General features: G+C 39.3%; 1 protein-coding gene across 1 annotated transcript; it reads right to left on the bottom strand.

The window, feature by feature from the left end:
- Window positions 1-277: 277 nt before the first annotated feature.
- On the bottom strand, window positions 278-14,183 carry LOC139912120 (receptor for retinol uptake stra6-like). Its single transcript, XM_071899823.1, has 17 exons — window positions 14,095-14,183; window positions 12,484-12,550; window positions 9,517-9,602; window positions 9,195-9,334; window positions 8,474-8,640; window positions 7,786-7,893; window positions 7,015-7,082; window positions 6,552-6,631; window positions 5,849-5,910; window positions 5,361-5,523; window positions 4,715-4,790; window positions 3,351-3,484; window positions 3,000-3,117; window positions 2,789-2,890; window positions 2,058-2,221; window positions 1,185-1,319; window positions 278-528 (listed from the first exon to the last, which is right to left on the bottom strand). Exons 1-17 carry the CDS (start codon window positions 14,181-14,183, stop codon window positions 278-280), a joined length of 2,010 nt encoding a protein of 669 aa, XP_071755924.1.
- Between the last annotated feature and the right edge of the window lie 5,889 nt (window positions 14,184-20,072).

Below are 20,072 nucleotides of genomic sequence, written 5' to 3' on the forward strand. Positions count from 1 at the left end.
AGAATGAAACACAAATAACGCCTGATGTTAGATCAGTAACTGTAATGTGATTACTGAAATTGGAACAGTAATGCCTTACTTTACTCCATTACAGGAAAGAAGTAATGTGATTACAGTGTTACTTTGTACCGCGTTACCACCAACACTGGACACATGACTTGTGTGACTTGTCTTTATAGATTCCTTGGGTTTACCCTAACTGACTTTTTAGTTGATTCTCGTGCCAAGCCGAGCTCGATCGCTCACAACCCAAGCCTGTCAGTTACTATCTAGACCCTCAGTTGGCCGGGGTCTCGGTGGACCGGGCCGTGTCGGCGGCCGGCTCGCTGAACGGCTCGCTGGCCTCCTTGACGCTGAGGCTCAGCGTCCCGTTCAGGAAGCTGTCGGAGGTCTGCAGCTGGAAGTGCTTCCTGGAGCCCAGCAGCGACGGGTTGTTGACCAGCGTGTACAGCAGCTGCCAGCGAGACCGGATCCTCCGACTGTCGGCCGCTTTGCTCTGCTGCTTCTCCTGCTGCGCCATCTGGATCCCTGAAAGACAGAGGAGCAGGCTGAACCAGACACTGGGGGGTCAAGGGTCAACGAATGTATGTATCGCTGACGCAGAGGTGGGGACTCGAGTCACATGACTTGGATGATTTGAATTGCTTGAGACTTGACTTGATGCATGAAGAGAAGACTTGACTTGACTTGGGTTCTGGTGACTTGGGACTTGACTCTGACTTGTACTTTGATGACTTGAAAAGGTTTCTAAAGTCTTGACTTGAGATCTTGTGTTTGTGTAAATGACTTCGATTGAAAGTGATGAGATTTGTTCCAGCAGACGACTGAATTTAAATTCTGTTTTCTGAATTTTATGGAATGATTGAATTTATTGAAGTTGAAACTGATTATAGAAATCAAACTCATGATGCCCTTACCAAGTTTTTATCCTATTAAAACCATATGGCATTGAAAAGTCCTAGATATTTAGTTTTCTTAAAGATATTAAATTGATACTGGACTCTTGATTTGTTCTGACATGACTTGATGTTCTACATTTAGACTTGAGACTTGACATTAATGACTTGGACTTGACTTGGCAAACTACATTTAGACTTGGGACTTGACTTGAGACTTGTGCCTCCAGACTTGAGACTGATTTGACATTGATGTGGCTGGTGTGATGGGCATGTCTAGGTCTCTACCTTCTTCAGCATCACGCATTTTCTGTCCAGCGCTGCCTTGGACCAGCAGGTCCAGCAGCAGTCCACAGAAAGCCTTCATCACTGGGTGAGACTGGCTGACCTCCACCTTCAGGAAGTGGGCGTAGTGTCGGTAGGCTGGGAGGGGGAACAAGACTGAAGTCAGGCTGAGATCATAACAGGAAAGTCTTTAAAACAAAAATGTTGCTTTGGTTACATGTTTTTAGCTGATTACTGAGAGGCTTTCAGAGGCTTTTCCACCCTGACAAGAATAAAAAACACTGGATACCTGTAATGTTTGGGCATAAAAATGGTCAAATTAAACAAGTGATCTTGTTTATTCAGCTCAGCAGCACTACAGTTGGCACAGTCTCCTCCTGATGAGCACATACTGTGAACTAGATGTTCCTCTGTAGAGCTCGCCCCCAACGCTATGGGGGAGGTGTGACTGTAACTGTCAAGATCTACCAGCTCCACATGTTGGATTTTCACCAAAACGTAATAATTTCTTCCATGCCACATTACCAACTGGTTTCACATTTTCATGACTGGACCTGAAATGGGACATGAGATCTGCCTGATCTGAATCTGTTCAGATTCTTGCCACTTTTTGCCACAATTTTATCTGATTATCTCGACACCACATGACCAATCAACTCTATATCTGTTCAGTTTCCATCAGTGCTGCCCTTCTACCACTGGACCAAGTTTTGGAAAAATTAGCAGGTCGGTTCTGTCTTAACAGGGAATGAGCTCTCCAGTGCCTCCATGTTGTTTGATTGGTCCAATAATGGAGGGTTTGCCTCTTCTTCTGTCTGCTGATAACCCAATCTTTTCACAAAGTTAGTGTAAATCCACTGACCCGACATACAGTACCTGGGTCGTAGGACTCTGAAGTGCGGTGCATCAGACTGATGTCAATGCGGCCAAGATGGAGGATGTTGTACAAAGCGGTTATCACCATTCTCCATATGGCGACGATCAGTCCGATCACAGTGTTGATGAGGAACAGCAGATATGTGAGAAGGAACAGGCTGCCTCTGGAAACCACCGGCAGATATTTCAGTACAAATCAAGACTGTTTTAGCAGTTCATTCTTCCCAACCACATCCCTATCAAATCAAATCATTACAATATCAATCAATATCAATAAGGATAAATAATAAATATAAATAAAAACGTATTTGTATAGCACCTCTCTTAACAGTGTTAGTGCTTCACAAAACAAATACAAAACACTGCAGTAAAACAATAAAAACACAAAGAAGGATCAGAAAACAGAATAAATAAAGGAAAATATGAGAAAAATATAAAAAAAAGAGGACATCAAATCCAACAGTAAAACCAAATCATGACATCTGACATTTTGGCACAAATAAAGTGAATTCTCTAATATTCTAAAGAAGAGGACAGTTATTGTTTTTCTAGTTTTTGTGTGGAACAAAGCATGCAACACTGCGAATGTATTCTTAAAACTGCTCTTGTTCGCTTCTTGTCGTTGTTGCTGTTGTTTTATTGTTACTGTGTATGAATGTTCGTGCACGTTGTTCCAGATGAATTTCCTAAATGGATTAAATAAAGTTAAACTTGAACTTGAACTGAAATACCTGTTGTTCAAGTCTCTTGTACCAGCTTCCTTTTTGATGAACGCATACTTAGCAGTCACATGCTGAAGTGCTGTGGCCAGAAGCAGCGTGACCCAGCCCGGCCTGAAGGATCACACAGTTGGAACAGAAAATACGTGATATTCCTGTCTGATTAGTAAAGCAATAAAACAAAAAATAAATAACACAGCCACATCCAAAAGTACTGACTCACCATGCCTTTGCAGCAATTTGAAAGAGGATGAGGTTGCGGCCGTAAAAAATAGGGATAAGAATCAAAAACACCAGGAACACGAAGCAGATGAAAAATACAAGAGTCTGGATAATCATTCCTGCCAAGAAAACATAGAATAGTCGATTTTTAATATCCAAATATGCAAAAGACACAATATTTTTTTGTCAAAGCTCTATTAAAAGGGAATCTTTGCAGAGACACATTTTAACTATATTTCTGTCCTGAAGAACGGATTGCTGTGATATTCTGCTCAGTTTCAGTCTTTACTGTTGGCATGAATTAAGTCAAAGTCAAATTAACACTGGTCTGTGCTGTGTAGTTTAACGTTACCGAGGCAGATGATTGCAGCCTGGTAGCCTGTCAAGCCCATCCAGCAGACAATACCAGGTTTAGACGGGCGGATCGTCTTCTGGCAGTTATAAATGCTGTAAAAGTCTCCTCTGTACAATCCTTTTAGGTTTGACCTGAAACAGAATAAACCAGTGAGACAGTATTGTCAGAAAATCTAAAAAAAAAACTTACCAAAGCAGTGGGGTTGTGAGTGTGGAACACAGAACTTGAATGGATAGAACGATCTTTCCCATTCAAATCAACGTTCTGGGATGGTCGGAGTGGCGGCCATTTTTATATGAACCGTTGGGCTAGCTTCCGTCTTACAGCAAGTCACTGAGGTGAGAGGTGCAAGAACCAAAGCAGCTTCTCTGTCTGCTTGCTGCCGTGGATTGCTAACATGCTAATGTTGACTAGAAGAGCTAGAGAGAGAAGTACATAAAGCTACGTTAGCCTCGTCGCTAACGCTTTCAGCTGAGTTTTAACAGCTAACAGACTACGGTAACCAGACGTCCCGGTTTGTCCGGGATTGTGCCGGTTTCAAGATGGGTGTCCCGAGTCCCGACAAACATTCACTACCAAATTGTCCTGGTTTTCACCACAATTAAAATAATAATAATAGTATTATACTTGTTTTCAGCGCTTACATAGACGTTTATCATGTTCTGTCCCGCTCATTATTACCTAACCCAATCAAAAAACATAAACAATGCACCACGCGTCTGAATTTAACACTGATTTGTCTGTATGTGTGTCAATCAATCAATGTGTCGTTGTCAAGGCTATTGCTAGCCTATGACGCTTGTGGCTCTGTCTGACAGAATCTGTCAGTACGCTAACGGTTAGCTGTCATGCCGAAGAGAAAGTCGGTCTTTTCTAAAGACCTCCAGAAGGCTTACTCTTTTCTTCGTGAAGTAGCCGGCAATGAAAATGCTGCGTTCTGCACACACTGCAAGAGTACATATTCGGTCGCGCACGGTGGAGGTGATTTTTGTTTGCTGAGGCGCTGTCCATGGTGTTGAAAGGTGCAGTCACTAGGTGTGCTAAGCGCTGAAATAATTGTTCCCCATCCTGATCAAAACGCCTATGGTGCGTGCATAAGCGCATACATGTGCGCATGCATGAAAGTGCGGTACACTTAAGGGTCCTGGTTTGGGGGTTTGAAAATGTGGTCACCCTATAACAGACTCATCTGCACAGTTCTCAAACAAGTGTGACAGACTTTACAGCTTTAATGCCCAGACTTGTGTTGTCACCACAGCAACTAACTCTTAAAATTCCATAATTGCTATTTTATGCCGTACTAGCCAAATTACCATGACCGTATCCATTCAAGTTCTGTGGTGTGGAATCAATGCACTCACCTGTGAAGAATCATGGACCGCATCAGCATGATGAGACTGACCAGACAGGACAGGGTCATCGCACAGAGGTAGCACACTATCAGAGACAACAGCATGGTGTGAAAGAAAGAGATTAGTCTGCTTCTATAAAGTTCAGGTAAATTGAGTTGAGTTGATGATATTGCAGTTAAAGTCGAGATGAAATGGCATTTCGAGAGTATCTAACTTCCGTATCGTGACGTATTTCCGAGTGAAACAGGAAAGACAGGTGGGACATAACGTTGGGAGGAATTTGATTTGAAAGTGGACGTGTCATAACACCCGAAGACACACCGAAGTACCATGCTGTTGCTAGCTAGCTAACTAATGAATCTTAGCTCTGTGCGCTAAAAGTTGAAGATTGATTGATGGGTGGATGTCATGATATTACTGGTTGAAATTGGTTATGGGCATGCTTACGTAAGCACACGACATATTTTGTTTTACAGGAAGAAAACATGATTGAATTTTGATATAAGAATACAAAGAAATTTATTTTTTGTATTTTTTTTGGCATATATTGTTAAATAGGTGCACAATATGACCGGCGATGTGATCTAAAAGGGTTAAAAAGGCATTTTTCATTTTATCTCGACTTTAATGTACCAGTGGAGACAGAACCACCCACCTTCCAGCAGCCACGTATAGAAAGTCACAATTCTGACGACCTCCATCCTGTCATCTGATAGGATGACATTAACCCCTTGTAACAGGAAGGCGATGTTTTCATCAATACCAGCACGGACAATATGGAGAGTGGGAACCACCAGGACGACTAAGAGCAAGGCCATCTGAAAGGTGAAAACGCAATTGGTGCAGTACAGGCCCACATAATGGATTCTGCCCCACAAAGACAAACAGAAGTAACATGCTTTTTGTCTGCTTAAAGGCCAAATTTCATGACTTTTCATATCACAGAAAGTTATACCCATAAATGCCACCAAACGACCTGCAGTCCCACTTCAGTACCGACCATACTTTTGTCAGACTCATACAGTTTCTGCTAGCTTTGTGAGGCAGCTGTGCACTAATGTAAAAACTCTATATTAAGCAAAGCACTGTATAGATGTACTGCAACTATCACTGATTCAAATGTGGAATTCATGGGCGACTTACATGATACATTGCCACAAAGCCAACAAACGCTGAAACAGCCAACTTGAGAGGAAAGCGGAAGACTGAAAGAAAAAAGGAATTAGTATCTTTGGAAAACTCAATCACTCCTATCCCAAGAGACCATATTCCCACGTCAGCCATTTTGAATTTACATCACACTGCCCAGCTATAGATAAAAATGAGCCATGACTACAAAGTGTGAAACCCTGTTCAATTTCTATGAGCAAATCAACATTTTCTGCTAACAAGCAAAATGCTAACAAGCTAGCAAAACTTCTGTAGAAGAGAGGGGTCATGTTAACACTTTGACTTCAAGAAAAAAAAACATTTTAATGATCTTGCTGTTGTTTGACAACCGGGAAACAAATGGATCTCAAGAGTCGGAGGGATATAGGTTCACATTTTAAGGTCAGATATTTGGCCCACATGCGGAATCTAGCCTAGGAAGCTAGGTAGCTAACTGGCTAGCTAGCTGACTTCCCTACTAAATTCAAGCAGTTGTTGTAGTTGTTGCTCGGAGATTGCTGCTAATTTGATAACTGTCATCCCCTGTGTGTTAAAGTAATATTAGTTTTATGTGTAACAATTTTCTGGGTAGATTTCCCCACTGACTGTGATGTAAATTCAAAATGGCAGCCATGGGAATATAAGGTCATTATAGGCCTAAAAAATATAAATCTATGTATGGGTAGCCTATACACACCTTTTTCTGGTGTGTAAATATAACTCTTAATTGTCTCCAGTATTCTTTCTGACAGTGCCGGTTTCTCTGTAGTTGAACAGCTATATAAACATAGGAAAGAGATATTTCATGTTAGCCACTTAATCAATAATATTTGTACTTTAAATATAAATTCATACTCTAAATTTCCACATATGGTACCTACATAGTGGTATTATGAATATTTTACCCTAGAACTAAATTCTAGGGTAAATTCACAGGAATAGCTCCTATAGTTTTAGACAACCTGCAATATAAATCAGCATGATCAATATTAGGATTTGACCGATATCTGTTTTGGAAAGCTGAAAACAGCTAGCCTACATTTTTTAATTCTTGACAGGCCAATATTGTCCCAGTATATCAGCAAACCAATATATCAGTCTAATCTGAATCAATATAATCCAACAACATGAGAGTAAATCAATCTCCTATCTCAATTCACCTGGCAGTTGAGGACTTTCTCTTTAGAAGTGACTTCACATAGTCCGTGTAGTAGCTGCTGTCAAGGTCCTATGAGCAAAAAAATACAGAATTTATCACTGATGATGAGTCACCATATGAGGGTGGCCTGGTGGGTCGAGGAGGTTAACTGAAATGTCGCAGGTTTGATCCCCTCTGACTGTGTAAAACCCTGTGAATGTGACTCTTAGTTGGGTTCAGGATAGTTTCAGAGGGATTTGAAAATAATTCCTATTTCCATTCTGTCTCATGTGGGGACTGGCCACTCCAAATCCCTAACAGATATGCTAAACATCATCACATGGAGTTTTTGTCTAAATCATAAGAAAAAAATGTAGACAGATTATACCTGCTGCTGAAACAAATACTCTATTGTATAATCTGTTTAGAGAGAAAAAAAAAACACCTCTCTCTTCATAATCTGTTCATGGGCGTTGTGTTAAACCCGCTCTATTATGCTCAAGCTGCTTACTATAATCAGGCTTCTTTAGTATATTGTTGAAATTCACGTTCCTAACTTCAGCTGCACCAGAGAGTTTGCATGTTGATGTTTCATAAACTTTGTTGTAGCTTCATATTTCATAAGAAAGAAAAAAAAAAATCCAGGGATTAATTAGATTATTTCTGATTATGTTAACGTCATATCAGAGGACAAATTGCATCTTTGGTAAAGTGAGCGGCATTTTGTAATCATACACTCTTGTTATCATACTGCATCCATCTTTAGTCGAAAAGGATCACTGACTTTTCTCACCTCGTCACATTTTGGTCCTTTGACAAACAGCAAAGGAAACTGGACGCAGAGGTACGCCAGGCAAGCCAGCTGTGGGAGACTGGCAAGCAGAGCGTAATACTTATAGAGCTGCGAAGAGAAAATGGGGACATTGCAATATGTTTACAAATTCCCAACATTGACCAAAAAGTTTTGCAACAATGTTAAATGGTCATGTAACAGTCCTAACCCCAGTCTACCAATATAATTGACCCTTTTCACAAACAAGGCTGATGTACGTCTGCTTCGTCTTAGCAGGTTAAAGATCGGTTCTCACTACCAGCAATGTTAAGAAGCCCAACTTTCTGTCGCCTCTGACTCTGTCTGATCACTTTTTTTTCCGTGTCAACATAGTGTATAGCACAATACAGGTGTTGTCATTGACATATCTTTCTGTCAGACGTCTGTCAGACGCTGCACGACTAAACAGTGATTTGCTAACAGCACAGAAATTACCGTTAGACATTGGTTAGCCAGTTAGCATTTTGTGACCCTCGATCAAATCACTTTTTTATAGTCGTGCATTAACATTGCTGGTAAAAGTGAGAACCGATGTAAAGCCTGTGGAACTATGTCACCCACGTTTGTGAAAAGGGTCTATCCATAAAGTTTTGAAAATTGATGTGTGATATGAATATGATACATGATTTTCTGTACCGTGTTATCTCACCTCAGGGGTCTTGGGACAATCAAACTTCTGCCAGAGCAAAACCCCGAAGTGGCTCAAGGAGAGGAGGCTGCCGAACGCGTAGCCTGCTTTGTGTTGCAGAGTGCTGCAGAGCAGCAGTGGGTAATACAGGATGGGATAGTAGAAGATAGAGGTTATCTTCATGTACTCTGAAAAACAAGAGATGCAGGATCTGTTATTCCTGACGGGTGAAACACAGGCTACTGTGTACAGAAGCAAAGTCAAAAGGCATTCTATGGAAACAACACCTGAAGCACGTCACACCCCACGAATGATGCAGACGCCCCAAGTTTCATTAAAATCAGACCAGTGGTGAAGCAGTTATGGTCTTTCAAAGTTTGTAATTTTGACCTTTAATTATAGCGCCCCCATCAGGCCAATCAGTGTAATTTTAAACACCAGAACACACAGTTATAAAGCATCATCCCTCCAAGTTTCGTCAAAATTGGACCAGAGGTGTCTGAGATATCACGATTTAGTTAAAAACTGTGACCTGTAATTATAGCGTCCAAATCAGGCCAATCACTGTAATTTTTTAAATGTCCGAACACAGTGCAAAGATGCATCATCCCTCCAACTTTCTTCAAAATCAGACCAGTGGTGTCTGAGATATCACATTTGACAGAAGGACAAATGGGCTGATTCATAGTCTCCCCCGCCGGTTTCATCACATGGCGGAGAACTAAAATGTACAAATCTTCACCTTTGATTTCCGCTGGAGTATCTTTGGAGAAAGGCAGCGGGTCCGGGGCGATGACCAACATGGCCAGCTTGCTGAAGACGAGCCCAAAGACGGCCATGGCCAGGCCTTTGTTCTGGGTCTGGTCCAGGAAGTTGACTGGACTGTGGGATCACATAACGACATTTACATATGATTTGGACTCATTGTTAGCGGCAAGAGGCAACAGAGCTCGCTGTTTCAACCCACAGCTGACTCTGGAGCCAGTATTGTCTGTGGGTCCAAGTACTACAGTTATGGAGGAGACAAATTGTATGTCCATTATCCTTTAAGGACCCACGCTCACCTGAAGATACTGGAAGATCCTCTTGTGAATCCCTGGCATAGTCTGTTTTTCCTGGTGAGGACTGCTAGGATTAACATTACAACAACCTGGGGGAAAGAATACATTCATTAGAACTGCTGCTATGCTGTAAGGCAGAGGAGCCAGTACAGCCTGGACCATGCAATACATTTGGCATCGATTATGCAGATGGCTAATAGGGCTGAATGATTTAGAAAAAATATGTAATTGCGATTATTTTTACTGATATTGCAATTGCGATATGATTTGCGATATTAGAGGGAATGATCATTTTTACATCATTATTCTCATTTTCATTGAAAAATGTATTAAAATTATTATGGTGTGATTTTTGTGGGGATCTGTACCAAACAAAGATGTTTTCTTAAGTCTGTAGAATATGATGTGTAGGCCAGGACATCTCTGCAGCACGACAATATTTAATTTAAAATGGTATTTTGACACACATTTCACCTTTAACAAATATTGCACCTCCTGCGATTTGAAAATTGCAGTAGGCCATATTGCGATTTCGATAAAATTTCGATTAATTGTTCAGCCCTAATGGCTAATCAACCCAAAAAACAGAAAACACCTTTACCAGTCGCCTTGGTTAGGCCTGAGGGTCGACACAGTAAATAAGATCAGAAAGCCCCTGCATGCCAAAACTACTAAATGACAAACTAAATGATATTGTAACTGTGCGTTCACACTGCGATGTGATTTTGTTTCATGAACAATAGTTCTTCTGTCTGGCAGGTGCAAAATGGACGAGAAGTCGATTCCAGGCATTCAAAGCTTCCCCGTTCTCTACAACTTTGATTTGAACTACAACTACTTCTTCTCAAAAACGATGCTTGGTGAAAGGCTGCACCCATCGTTGGGGTCGATGGTAAGCTTGAAAGTGATTTTATTTATTATTTTATTTTTCTGTTTATTTTTTATTCATGCTTCCTCATTAGCGAGCTGTGTAAATTTGGTAAAAGGAGTTAAAGGATAAGGCCGGTGTTTTTTAATGCATTGCTTACCGTCAACAAATCCTATGAAAATAACAAAATCAGCAATGATTTTGTTTTGCCAACAAGTCTCGTCCATGTAGCCGGTGCCCAATGCAGCCTCATGTCCCAGCAGCCATAGAACTCCATTGTATTAAAAAAACGATTAAAAACACGTCAAAGAGCCATGCCGTTGTTCTGGGCAACATATTTCATCATCACGATGCACCGGGCCGGCCGACTTTTTCCTCAAACAACTTAATAAGCCGACTGTAAACACTTTGCGATCTCAGGAAAGTAGTTCCATAGCACCGAAAATAATCCCCAGCGTAATGAAGAATTTGTTCCCATTTGATTTGGTAATAACTACAACAGCCTGATTTTTCATGGTAACAGTTAGCGATTTTTAAAATTGAAACTATGTCTTTGTGAGCTGTATTTCAAGGTTTTTCGCTTAAATTGGAGCCAATGACTTCCGGGTTGACGGCTAAAAACGGAACGTGGGAAGTCAGAAAGTAACGGGAGTAGAGCAAACGCATTGTTGATTTTGTTATTTTCATAGGATTTGTTGACGGTAAGCAATGCATTAAAAAACACCGGCCTTATCCTTTAATCTTATGGAAAAGCCAATACCAAAGCAGCAAAAAATACACGATTTGCCTGTTGAAGACTTTGTAACTGCACCATGCCGCTACATAGATGCAATCAAAGCAGTCGGTCAGACCTTCAGCCGAGCCGCTCGCAGTGTGAACGCTCGGTAAAAGAAACCGCATTTTGAGTGGAGCGTTCCTCCGACTGCAGCGCCTTGTTATTTCTGATCAGCGCTGACCCAGCTGTCACAGTTCATTACATGTCATTTACCAGACAGGGAAATTGGCCCGTGTCTGTTCCATGAGCGAAGAGTTTCTTGACCAAAGTAGAGTGGCCTTTACTTGTAATTGGGTAAGGGCAGAATGATGGTAAACATCATTAAAGTCAAAGCCTGCCTGAAGCTTGGGCAGCTAACGGATTCACAGAAAAAAAACACGGAGTGGATGAAGTCACTGAAACCTCCTTTGCTTTACATGGAAGAGGAGAAGAAAGGGAACTATTTGGTGAAATGTTTTCAATATTTGCAATGCAATGTTTTGCCTGTATATATACATATTTGTACTCTGATCTATAAACTGTTTATTCTTTGTTTTTTTGTCTTCCGTACCCATCAGATTTACCCATCAGTGTAATTAGTCAGTTCCAACAGAGAACCATGTGCATAATGTCTAATCTTTTTTTATACTCATGCTTTTTTATATACTATGTTTATATACTACTTTCTTTAGATACTACTTTAGTAAGAGGCCTATTCCCTAAATTTCTACTTTGAAATGTTTTATGTTGTCGCGAAAAACAGCCTTATATTCAGCTTGATGACTTTTTGACTTTATCCAACAGCTTTTGAAAGAGTTTCATAAGCTCAAGAGGTCAGAGAATTTTCTCAACCCATAAAGGAAACCATGCAACCCTTCAACTAAAGTTAAAATCACCAAGTTACAAGTTACGAGGTTCTGATTCTGATTAGACTAATCCAGTGATTCTCATCCTATTTCATATCAAGGACCCCTCATTTACTACACATTAGAGCCACGGACCCCCATTTGATGCGATTTAGTCTCTTGGACCCAAATCTGAGAATATTTTTATTGTCAGATATGATTTTGTCCAGAATTCCCTGACTATCTGTATTGTAGGTAGAGAGATAACACTGAAACTATGATCAAAACAGTCATTCTTCTACATTCTCTAATGCTGAAGTTTAACAATTCATCAGTTTGCTGCGGACCCCCTGGAACCCCCTCAAGGACCCCTGGTGGTCCCCGGACCCCCACGTTGAGAACCACTGGACTAATCCACATCAAAGCTCCAATGATTTACTTTTCCTTTTAAAATCTCCCAACAGATTTCAACATGAGTATTCAAAACTCCCTCTTATACTTACAGATATTGACAGCATGCATATGTGGAAGAGCTGGTCGTCCGCTGTGGGGTCGCATGGTAAAACAATGCTGTGACGAAAAAGATAAACAAAACTAAACTCCTAAAAAGTCCTGTTCATTTTACAAACACAACCACAGTCAGATGTAAATAGCGTCATGTGACAGAATGGGAAATGGGGTCATGAACCTATTAAAATGTCTTAATCAGAGAATTTTTCCACATTTAAAACTGATCACTTGTGCTGCAGGTACATAAACATATATAATGAATGTGATTATTATTGGAGCAGTAATGAATATGATTTGTAAAGAGTGACTTGCAGTTTTAGGAGCGGTTTATTGGCTAAATCTTAAAGGTTTCAAGGCAAACAGTTGGTGATGAAATGATACAGAAATCTCCACTCAGTTTCTCAGCTGACAGGATTACTTCCAGCTCCAAAATTGTGCAAATCAAGCAAAATAAGTCGAATCTCCACCTTTCTATTGTCATATAGACTCCAGGAAACAACTAAGCTGTAGACATAGGCTACTATACTTGAATACAGATTAATAAACTCTAAAAAAGAGTAATAATTAGAGCTGCAACGATTAATCGATTAGTTGTCAACTATTAAATTAATCGCCAACTATTTTGATAATCGATTAATTGGTTTGAGTAATTTTTTAAGAAAAATAAGTCAAAATTCTCAGATTCCAGCTTGTTAAATGTGAATATTTTCTGGTTTCTTTACTCCTCTATGACAGTAAACTGAATATCTTTGGGTTGTGGACAAAACAAGACATTTGAGGACGTCATCTTGGGCTTTGGGAAACACTGATCGACATTTTTCACCATTTTCTCACATTTTATAGACAAAACAACTAATCGATTAATCGAGAAAATAATCGACAGATTAATCGACAATGAAAATAATCGTTAGTTGCAGCCCTAGTAATAATAATCAAACGGGAAATAGGAATCAATGGGAAAGCTTGAACATTCATAGATTTAAAGGGTGGAAGTAACTAATTACATTTACCGAGATTACTGTAATTGAGTAGCTTTTTTGCATATTTTTCAGTCAGTAATTTTACTTTTACTTAAGTGTGTTTTTACTGAAGTATTGTACTTCACTCCATTTTAAATCCCATCCATCACAGAACAGATTTTGTGTCTCTCCATCAGAAACAACATAAACTGACAAACTGTGGATCCATTCACAGTGAGAAGAGGAATCTGACTTTACTTTGTTTCTGCACTTTATTTTGTCATTTCTAATATTTCCAGTTAAAAGAATCCAGTTTGAACTCTGTCCTCTCTCCTTTTAGAATCACATGGAAAAGATCACAGCTGACAACGTTCTCTTTTCTAAAGAGGAACTCAGGAACTTTTACTCTGAGGACATTTTAAATCAGACACTTTTTACTTTTACTTCAGTAGATTTTTACACCAGTACTTTTACTTCTTCTTAAGTAAAATATCAGCAGAGTAACTGTACTTGAGTTGGACATTCTAGTTCTCTTTCCACCACTGATAGATTTCGAGCTTATATTCCCAGTCCAGAGAACAGATCATTTCTACTTTCACCCCACACCTTCTGCTCTGATTTTCCACATTTCACTCTCACACTCACTCTTTAGGCGGTTTGGTCGGCTCTTGGAAGTCTGAGTAGTCGTAGTAGTTATATTCAAACGGCTCCGGGTCCGCCTGGCTCTGACTCATCGTGGCAAACAGGTGAAACAGTCAACCGGGGAAAAACTCCTCCAGATCCTTCTCCCGAAGATACGAAAAACCCCGCAGATAGTTAGGAACGAACGGTGACTAGTTGGTGGTCGGTTCCTCCAGTCAGGAAACCTCGCTCACTGCACTGCTGCTGCTGGTGAGATGTGGCAGGAAGGCGGGAGTTCAGCCCAAACACATTCCAGCCAAACTAAGAGCCTAACACCACAGATTAAACTGCACAGAGAACAAAAAGAGGGAGAGAGCAATGCTAAAGAAGGAGAAAGTGCTTTAAATGAGAGAAGAAGAGAGACCTCCTTGGCCAAAAGTGACCTCTGTCTGTTGTATTTGTTTATTTGATAACCAAAAAACAACACCGCCATCAGTCGTGCATTAATCAAAATCATTAAGGAAAAAACACGTAAAGTTTCCAAAACGTATTTCCAATGTGGACAAGAAGGCTGAGAGAACATGTCACTGGCTGGCCGAGAGTCACGGCTCATACCATAAGGAAACGCATCAGATAAATAATTAAAATCCGACATATAAAATGCAATTTACAATACAAACATCAGCTGAAAATGCGAATAGTTCCCATAATTCCCTCTGTTGTACCTTCATGTGATATTCTTGTTTGAGATGATGGTCACTTTCTAAAGCTGCTTTTCTCTAGAGCTGGGCAACAGTTCAGTATTATTTATTTATTTATTTATTTATTCATTCAGTAGAATCATATTGTGATTAAATAATATTGAAGTTATTGCAATACAAGATTCTATTGTCAAAATTAATAATAAAAAGCAAATAGTAATTAAAATCGCTCTCAAAATGAGATCTGAAGAAAAATAGGGAATATTATTTGAAAATTACAGTTTTATCATACTCTATATTATTATTATTACCATGCAGTTCAGTGTGATGAACAGCAATGTGATTATTTAACATGTGACTTTGCATGTTAGCAGATATTATATATTGACATCAAGATAATTTCTTAGGATTATATTAGTTGTGTCTAGCCTGTATATCTATACTGTATCTCTGGGTGTGTGACTGTGAACAAATCAAATTTTTTTAGTTGCACAGACACTGGAACCATTTGATCGAATTACACTGACATAATATATCATCCTAATCTATCATGTCATGATTCCAGAGATCTTCAACATAAATAATCAATGCTAATTTGTATATTTGTCTCATAGGAGATTCAGGGGGAACATGAGGATGAATTGTCCCATCCAGTTATTTCTGTCTCAAATGCATATATATATGTATTTTTACTTGCCGACAATAAATCACCACCATGTTTCTGTTTTTTCACGGTTCCTACAAGTCTGGAAAGTCTGGGAAATGCACAGAAAAAGGATTTGCCAATTTCCGGGTCTTGATGAGTTTGGAGATGGCGCAAATTTTTTTGGGAAAAGTGTAGAAAAAATACTGTTGTACTGCTCACACATTTTCACACTGCTATTTTCTGTGGTTTCGGACCCCTGTCTCCTCACATATTGTGATATTTGTCTCTGTGAAGAATAATCTTCATTTTTTAGAGTGATATGGCAGAGTTAGTAGGGCAAGATGACTATTGACATAAACTGCTAAATTGTGCAGAAACCCTGTATTTTCTACGAAAATAAAATTGCAAGAAAAAAGTCCTAATATTACGAGAAAATATTCTGACTTTATTTTCATATACTGTATATATTACGATTATTTTCTCAAAATTACAAATTTATTCTTGTAATATTCTGACTTTTTCTCAAAATATTCCGACTTTTTTCTTGAAATATTAGAGTTGTATTGTTTTTTACGGTGGCCCTAAAACACAGTCGCACTTTTCAGATCAGGGTTCAGCTCTTCCTGTGTTTCACATGGACTGATTGATAATAGATTGATAACTGATAAACTTCTCATGCAATTTTTGTGTGTTTTGCTAAAGTCTTGCTGATAAAGTGAAAGCAGAGTTGTCCCAGTGCGTCAGTGTGATTTGCTGCTCAGCATCTGAACAAAAGAAAAGCTCAAGTGAAGCCGACGCCTTTGATTTGTCTCGTATAACCGCTGTGATTATGAGTGACGGGTTGTAATGTATTCATGTTGAAGCAGCAGCACTGTGTGGTTTCTCGGTGAGATTAGGTGACGTGGCTTCAGCGCCGGAACAGTGGTGTTAACCTGTTTGCCTCCCTCTGCCTGATACTTAAGAGCCTAATCTCATAATAAGATGAAAACCGCTGGCTGAAACAGGAGCGAGCTTTGTGTGGAAAGGGCTTGGGAAAGGAGAGAGAGAATGTTGATCGTTTGACACGTGAGGTGAGGCCTCTGCCGCTTAGGACCGCGCGCTTGTTTTGTGATGTGAAGAGAAGAGAGGAAGCAAGATGGCCGCAGAGTTAGTGGTCAGAGGCTGAGAGTAGAGCATAAAAATGGACTCGGGAATGTAACTGTGTCTTCTGCAATCCATTTTGTGGAGCTCAAACAAAATTCAAAAAGCCAGTTTTGTTTTTTGGGCTGTTTTTCTTTAATATACTTGGACCAATCTGTCTGACAGATGCTGTGCCACCATGACTGTACACATGATCATAGTGAATTCCTGCATCTGTACAATACAATACAATACAATACAATTCAATACAACACCTGTGTGCTTGCCAACTCATATTTTTGGTAATCAGAATTGTAATGTTCCATCACCATAAGCCATTATATCCTTATATAATGCATATTTTTGTAATAATGGAATGTATATTACCAAATATCCTGCTGTATATGTTCAGTGAGAAGTCAGTGAGTGTTTTTTTTAATCTGTTTTTTTTTTGTTTTTGAAGACTGAAAAATAAATAAAAACTTGAATGGCAGAATTCAAAGGCAAATCTTTAAGCATTTCCCTCTTCATGAATGGTAAAAGGCAACGCTCTTTGCTGCGGCTCTTCCAGAAACCAGTTCAAAGTTTCCTAATCTGGGAAAGCTGTGAGCCGGCTCATATGACAGAGAGCAGAGAGCCGGCTGATCTGAGACCAGGCTTTTCAAAAAAATACCCCTGATGAAGAAAAAATGTGCTAGATGCTATTCTTGGCACCGTGAAGGACAGAATGAAACAAACTGAGCTGCAGGCTCACTGTCATGTTGGAAATGTCCTGTTCTGGCCAGAGGGAGCAGCGAAGTAACAAAGTACAAATACTTTGTTACTGCACTTCAGTAAGATTTTCAAGTATCTGTACTTGAGTTTTTCTTTCACTTAGGACTTCTTACTTTTACTCACTGCATTTCAAAAGAAAAATCTAGACTTTCTACTCTCTACATTTTCAAAAGACTCTCGAGAAATCAACAGCTTTTTTTTTTTTTTTTTTTTAATAAGTAAATAATAATAATTTTCTGCATCAGACGGCTTCCATCCCTGAAGCAGCCGATCAAGAGCCAAATGTGATTGGCTGCTTGTTCACCAAAGCGACACGAAAAAGGAGGGAAAGGGAGAGAGAGAGAAGCAGCAGGAAGAAGAGAGAAGCAACAAGAGAGCAGAGAGTTAGCGTTCGTGATCTGAGCTGCAGACTCTTTCTCATCTGGGAGTCAGAGGAATGCTCAACAGAAAACACAACATTAGAAATGACTTTTTTAGACGATGACTTTTACTTTTATACTTTAAAACCCTCCTATTATGTTCAAATTAACAGACATCTTTTATGTAAGCAATTTAAACCTACAAAAAATGATTGTAATTGAAAGTGTTACCCAAGTTTACACTTCAGAACATAAGCAAGTAACACATAGCAGTTAGTCAGCAATGAAAAAAAACACCAATAAAAAGTAAATTAGCTGTTGTGTTTGGGGTCAAAATGACCACAAACAGGACCTATCATGACCCATCATCATGTTAAATTTTATGTTTACCAGTTTTCCCCATGAAATTAGGAAAAGTCATCAAGTATCAAGCTGAAAAAATAATGTTAATCATGTTTTTAGAGACATTAAATGTTGAATTGGGTCAAATTGACCCCAAACATAATAGGAGGGTTGAGTAAATTTAACACCATGTACTTTTATACTTTGAGTAAAGGATTTGAAATGCTACTTTTACTTGAGTAAGGAATCTGTGTGCTTCCACCTCAGAATAAGGTTTTACAGCAGCTATATTTTCTGCTGCAGCACCGGCTCAGTCTCCTAAAAGACTCCTCTGATGTCTGCAGCTGTGCCAGATGTCGGGTGTCTCCTCTCTGTAGTTTCTCTGCTGGTTTGGAATCAGTAGAATCGTAATGCTGAGCGACAGCTCTTATCTGACTGGCATTTGAGGCGGTTCTCCTCCGCTCGGCTCGGCCTCGCCTGTCCGCCTCCACAACACGACTCTTTATTTAGATAATGTTATCACCGTCCAGTACAGACCGACTCACACTGAGCCGCAGCACAGCTGTCGGTGGAGAGATACGTGGAATACACTGCAAAAATCTCCATCTTAACAAGCCATTTAGGCCATTATTGAGTCCTAAAATTGTAATTTTCTTAAAATAAGTGAAAGAATCTGCCAGTGGGGTTTGATAATTTCACTTGTTTCCAATGCAAATCAACTTGTTTCAAGAATTTAGTAGAACCAAGTGTTATTTTCTTGATAGCAGTGCAGTGATCTGCCTTATTCTGACTGGTTTCAACAGACTGACACTCATTTCTAGAAAATTCTAGTGAAGCTGCATTGGAAACAAGTGGAGTTATCTCACCTCACTGGCAGAGTTTGTCTCTTGGTTTAAGAAAAATAAGACTTGAAGGCTGAATATGAGACTAAATGACTTGTTAAGATAGATGTTTTTTTGCAGTGTAGAGACCAAAATTCATATTGTGTTCAACTGTTTAGCTTGCTAGGACCATTTATAATAATCAGCCTTTTTTTTTTTACATTTTATCCTTGTTGAACCCTCAGGCTCCGCTGCATCCAGTCTGTCTCTTAACAAGAAACCACATGGTCTCTGCAGGAGGTTTATGATCCAGACTCTCTCTGGCTCCACATTACCTTTCACTGCAGTAATTGGAAGGCAGAAGCAAACTTTTGTCCTCATTCCTGAGTTTAAATGGCTTTCAGAGTTCATACGCTTCACAACATGTTCAGCTGGCTGCTGACTCTAAACTAATACACAATGTGCTGTTTCAGTTAATAGGCAGTTTGCTTTTCCACTTGTTTAAAAGCAAAAAAATGTATTGGTTCTTATTTATAGTTACTTCTTTATTTTCAAGTTATTTTTCAAGTTATATTAATTCTTTGTGATGTTTTGATGTTTTTTCTTTATATGTATATATATATATATAAAGAATATAAAGAAACAATATAAATATATAAAGAAACACACACACAGTGTGTGTGTGAACCTCATCCATGATTTTCATACAATATGGAGTCCAGGTCAAATTGAATTATACACACGTTACATTTCTTTCACAATTTTTCAAACATTTTGAATAGTATCAGTCTGATATCTTCTCTCTGCCCTTTTCCTGAACAAAATACATTTAAATTCTAAATTCTGCAGAAAGTAAAATAATATTAGCAGTAATATCAGTAACTGTCACAGTATCTGAACTGGAACAGAAGACTGATGTTAAAACACAGAAGTGTTCAGTCTGCTGAAGTGGAGACGGACAGCAGAGGGCGCTGTCTGACTGGTTCATTACAGCGTCAGTAAAACTCTTCTGGGTCTTGTTCTTCCTCAGTTTCATAAGAACTGAAATGATATTGTAATTAAATAACTAAATGACTGTTTCACTTCCCTTCTTTAAAGATTTTATTTTATTTGATTTGATTTGATTTGAAGAAACACTGATAGTCAGTGGACAGTGGCGTATGAGGCGTATATTATTTTCAGTGGTGTATGTGTGAGCATTTTAATAGTGTATATGATCATTTTTAAGTAGTATATATGA

This window comes from Centroberyx gerrardi, chromosome 1, assembly GCF_048128805.1.
Source record: "Centroberyx gerrardi isolate f3 chromosome 1, fCenGer3.hap1.cur.20231027, whole genome shotgun sequence".
Classification (NCBI taxonomy): Eukaryota; Metazoa; Chordata; class Actinopteri; order Beryciformes; family Berycidae; genus Centroberyx; species Centroberyx gerrardi.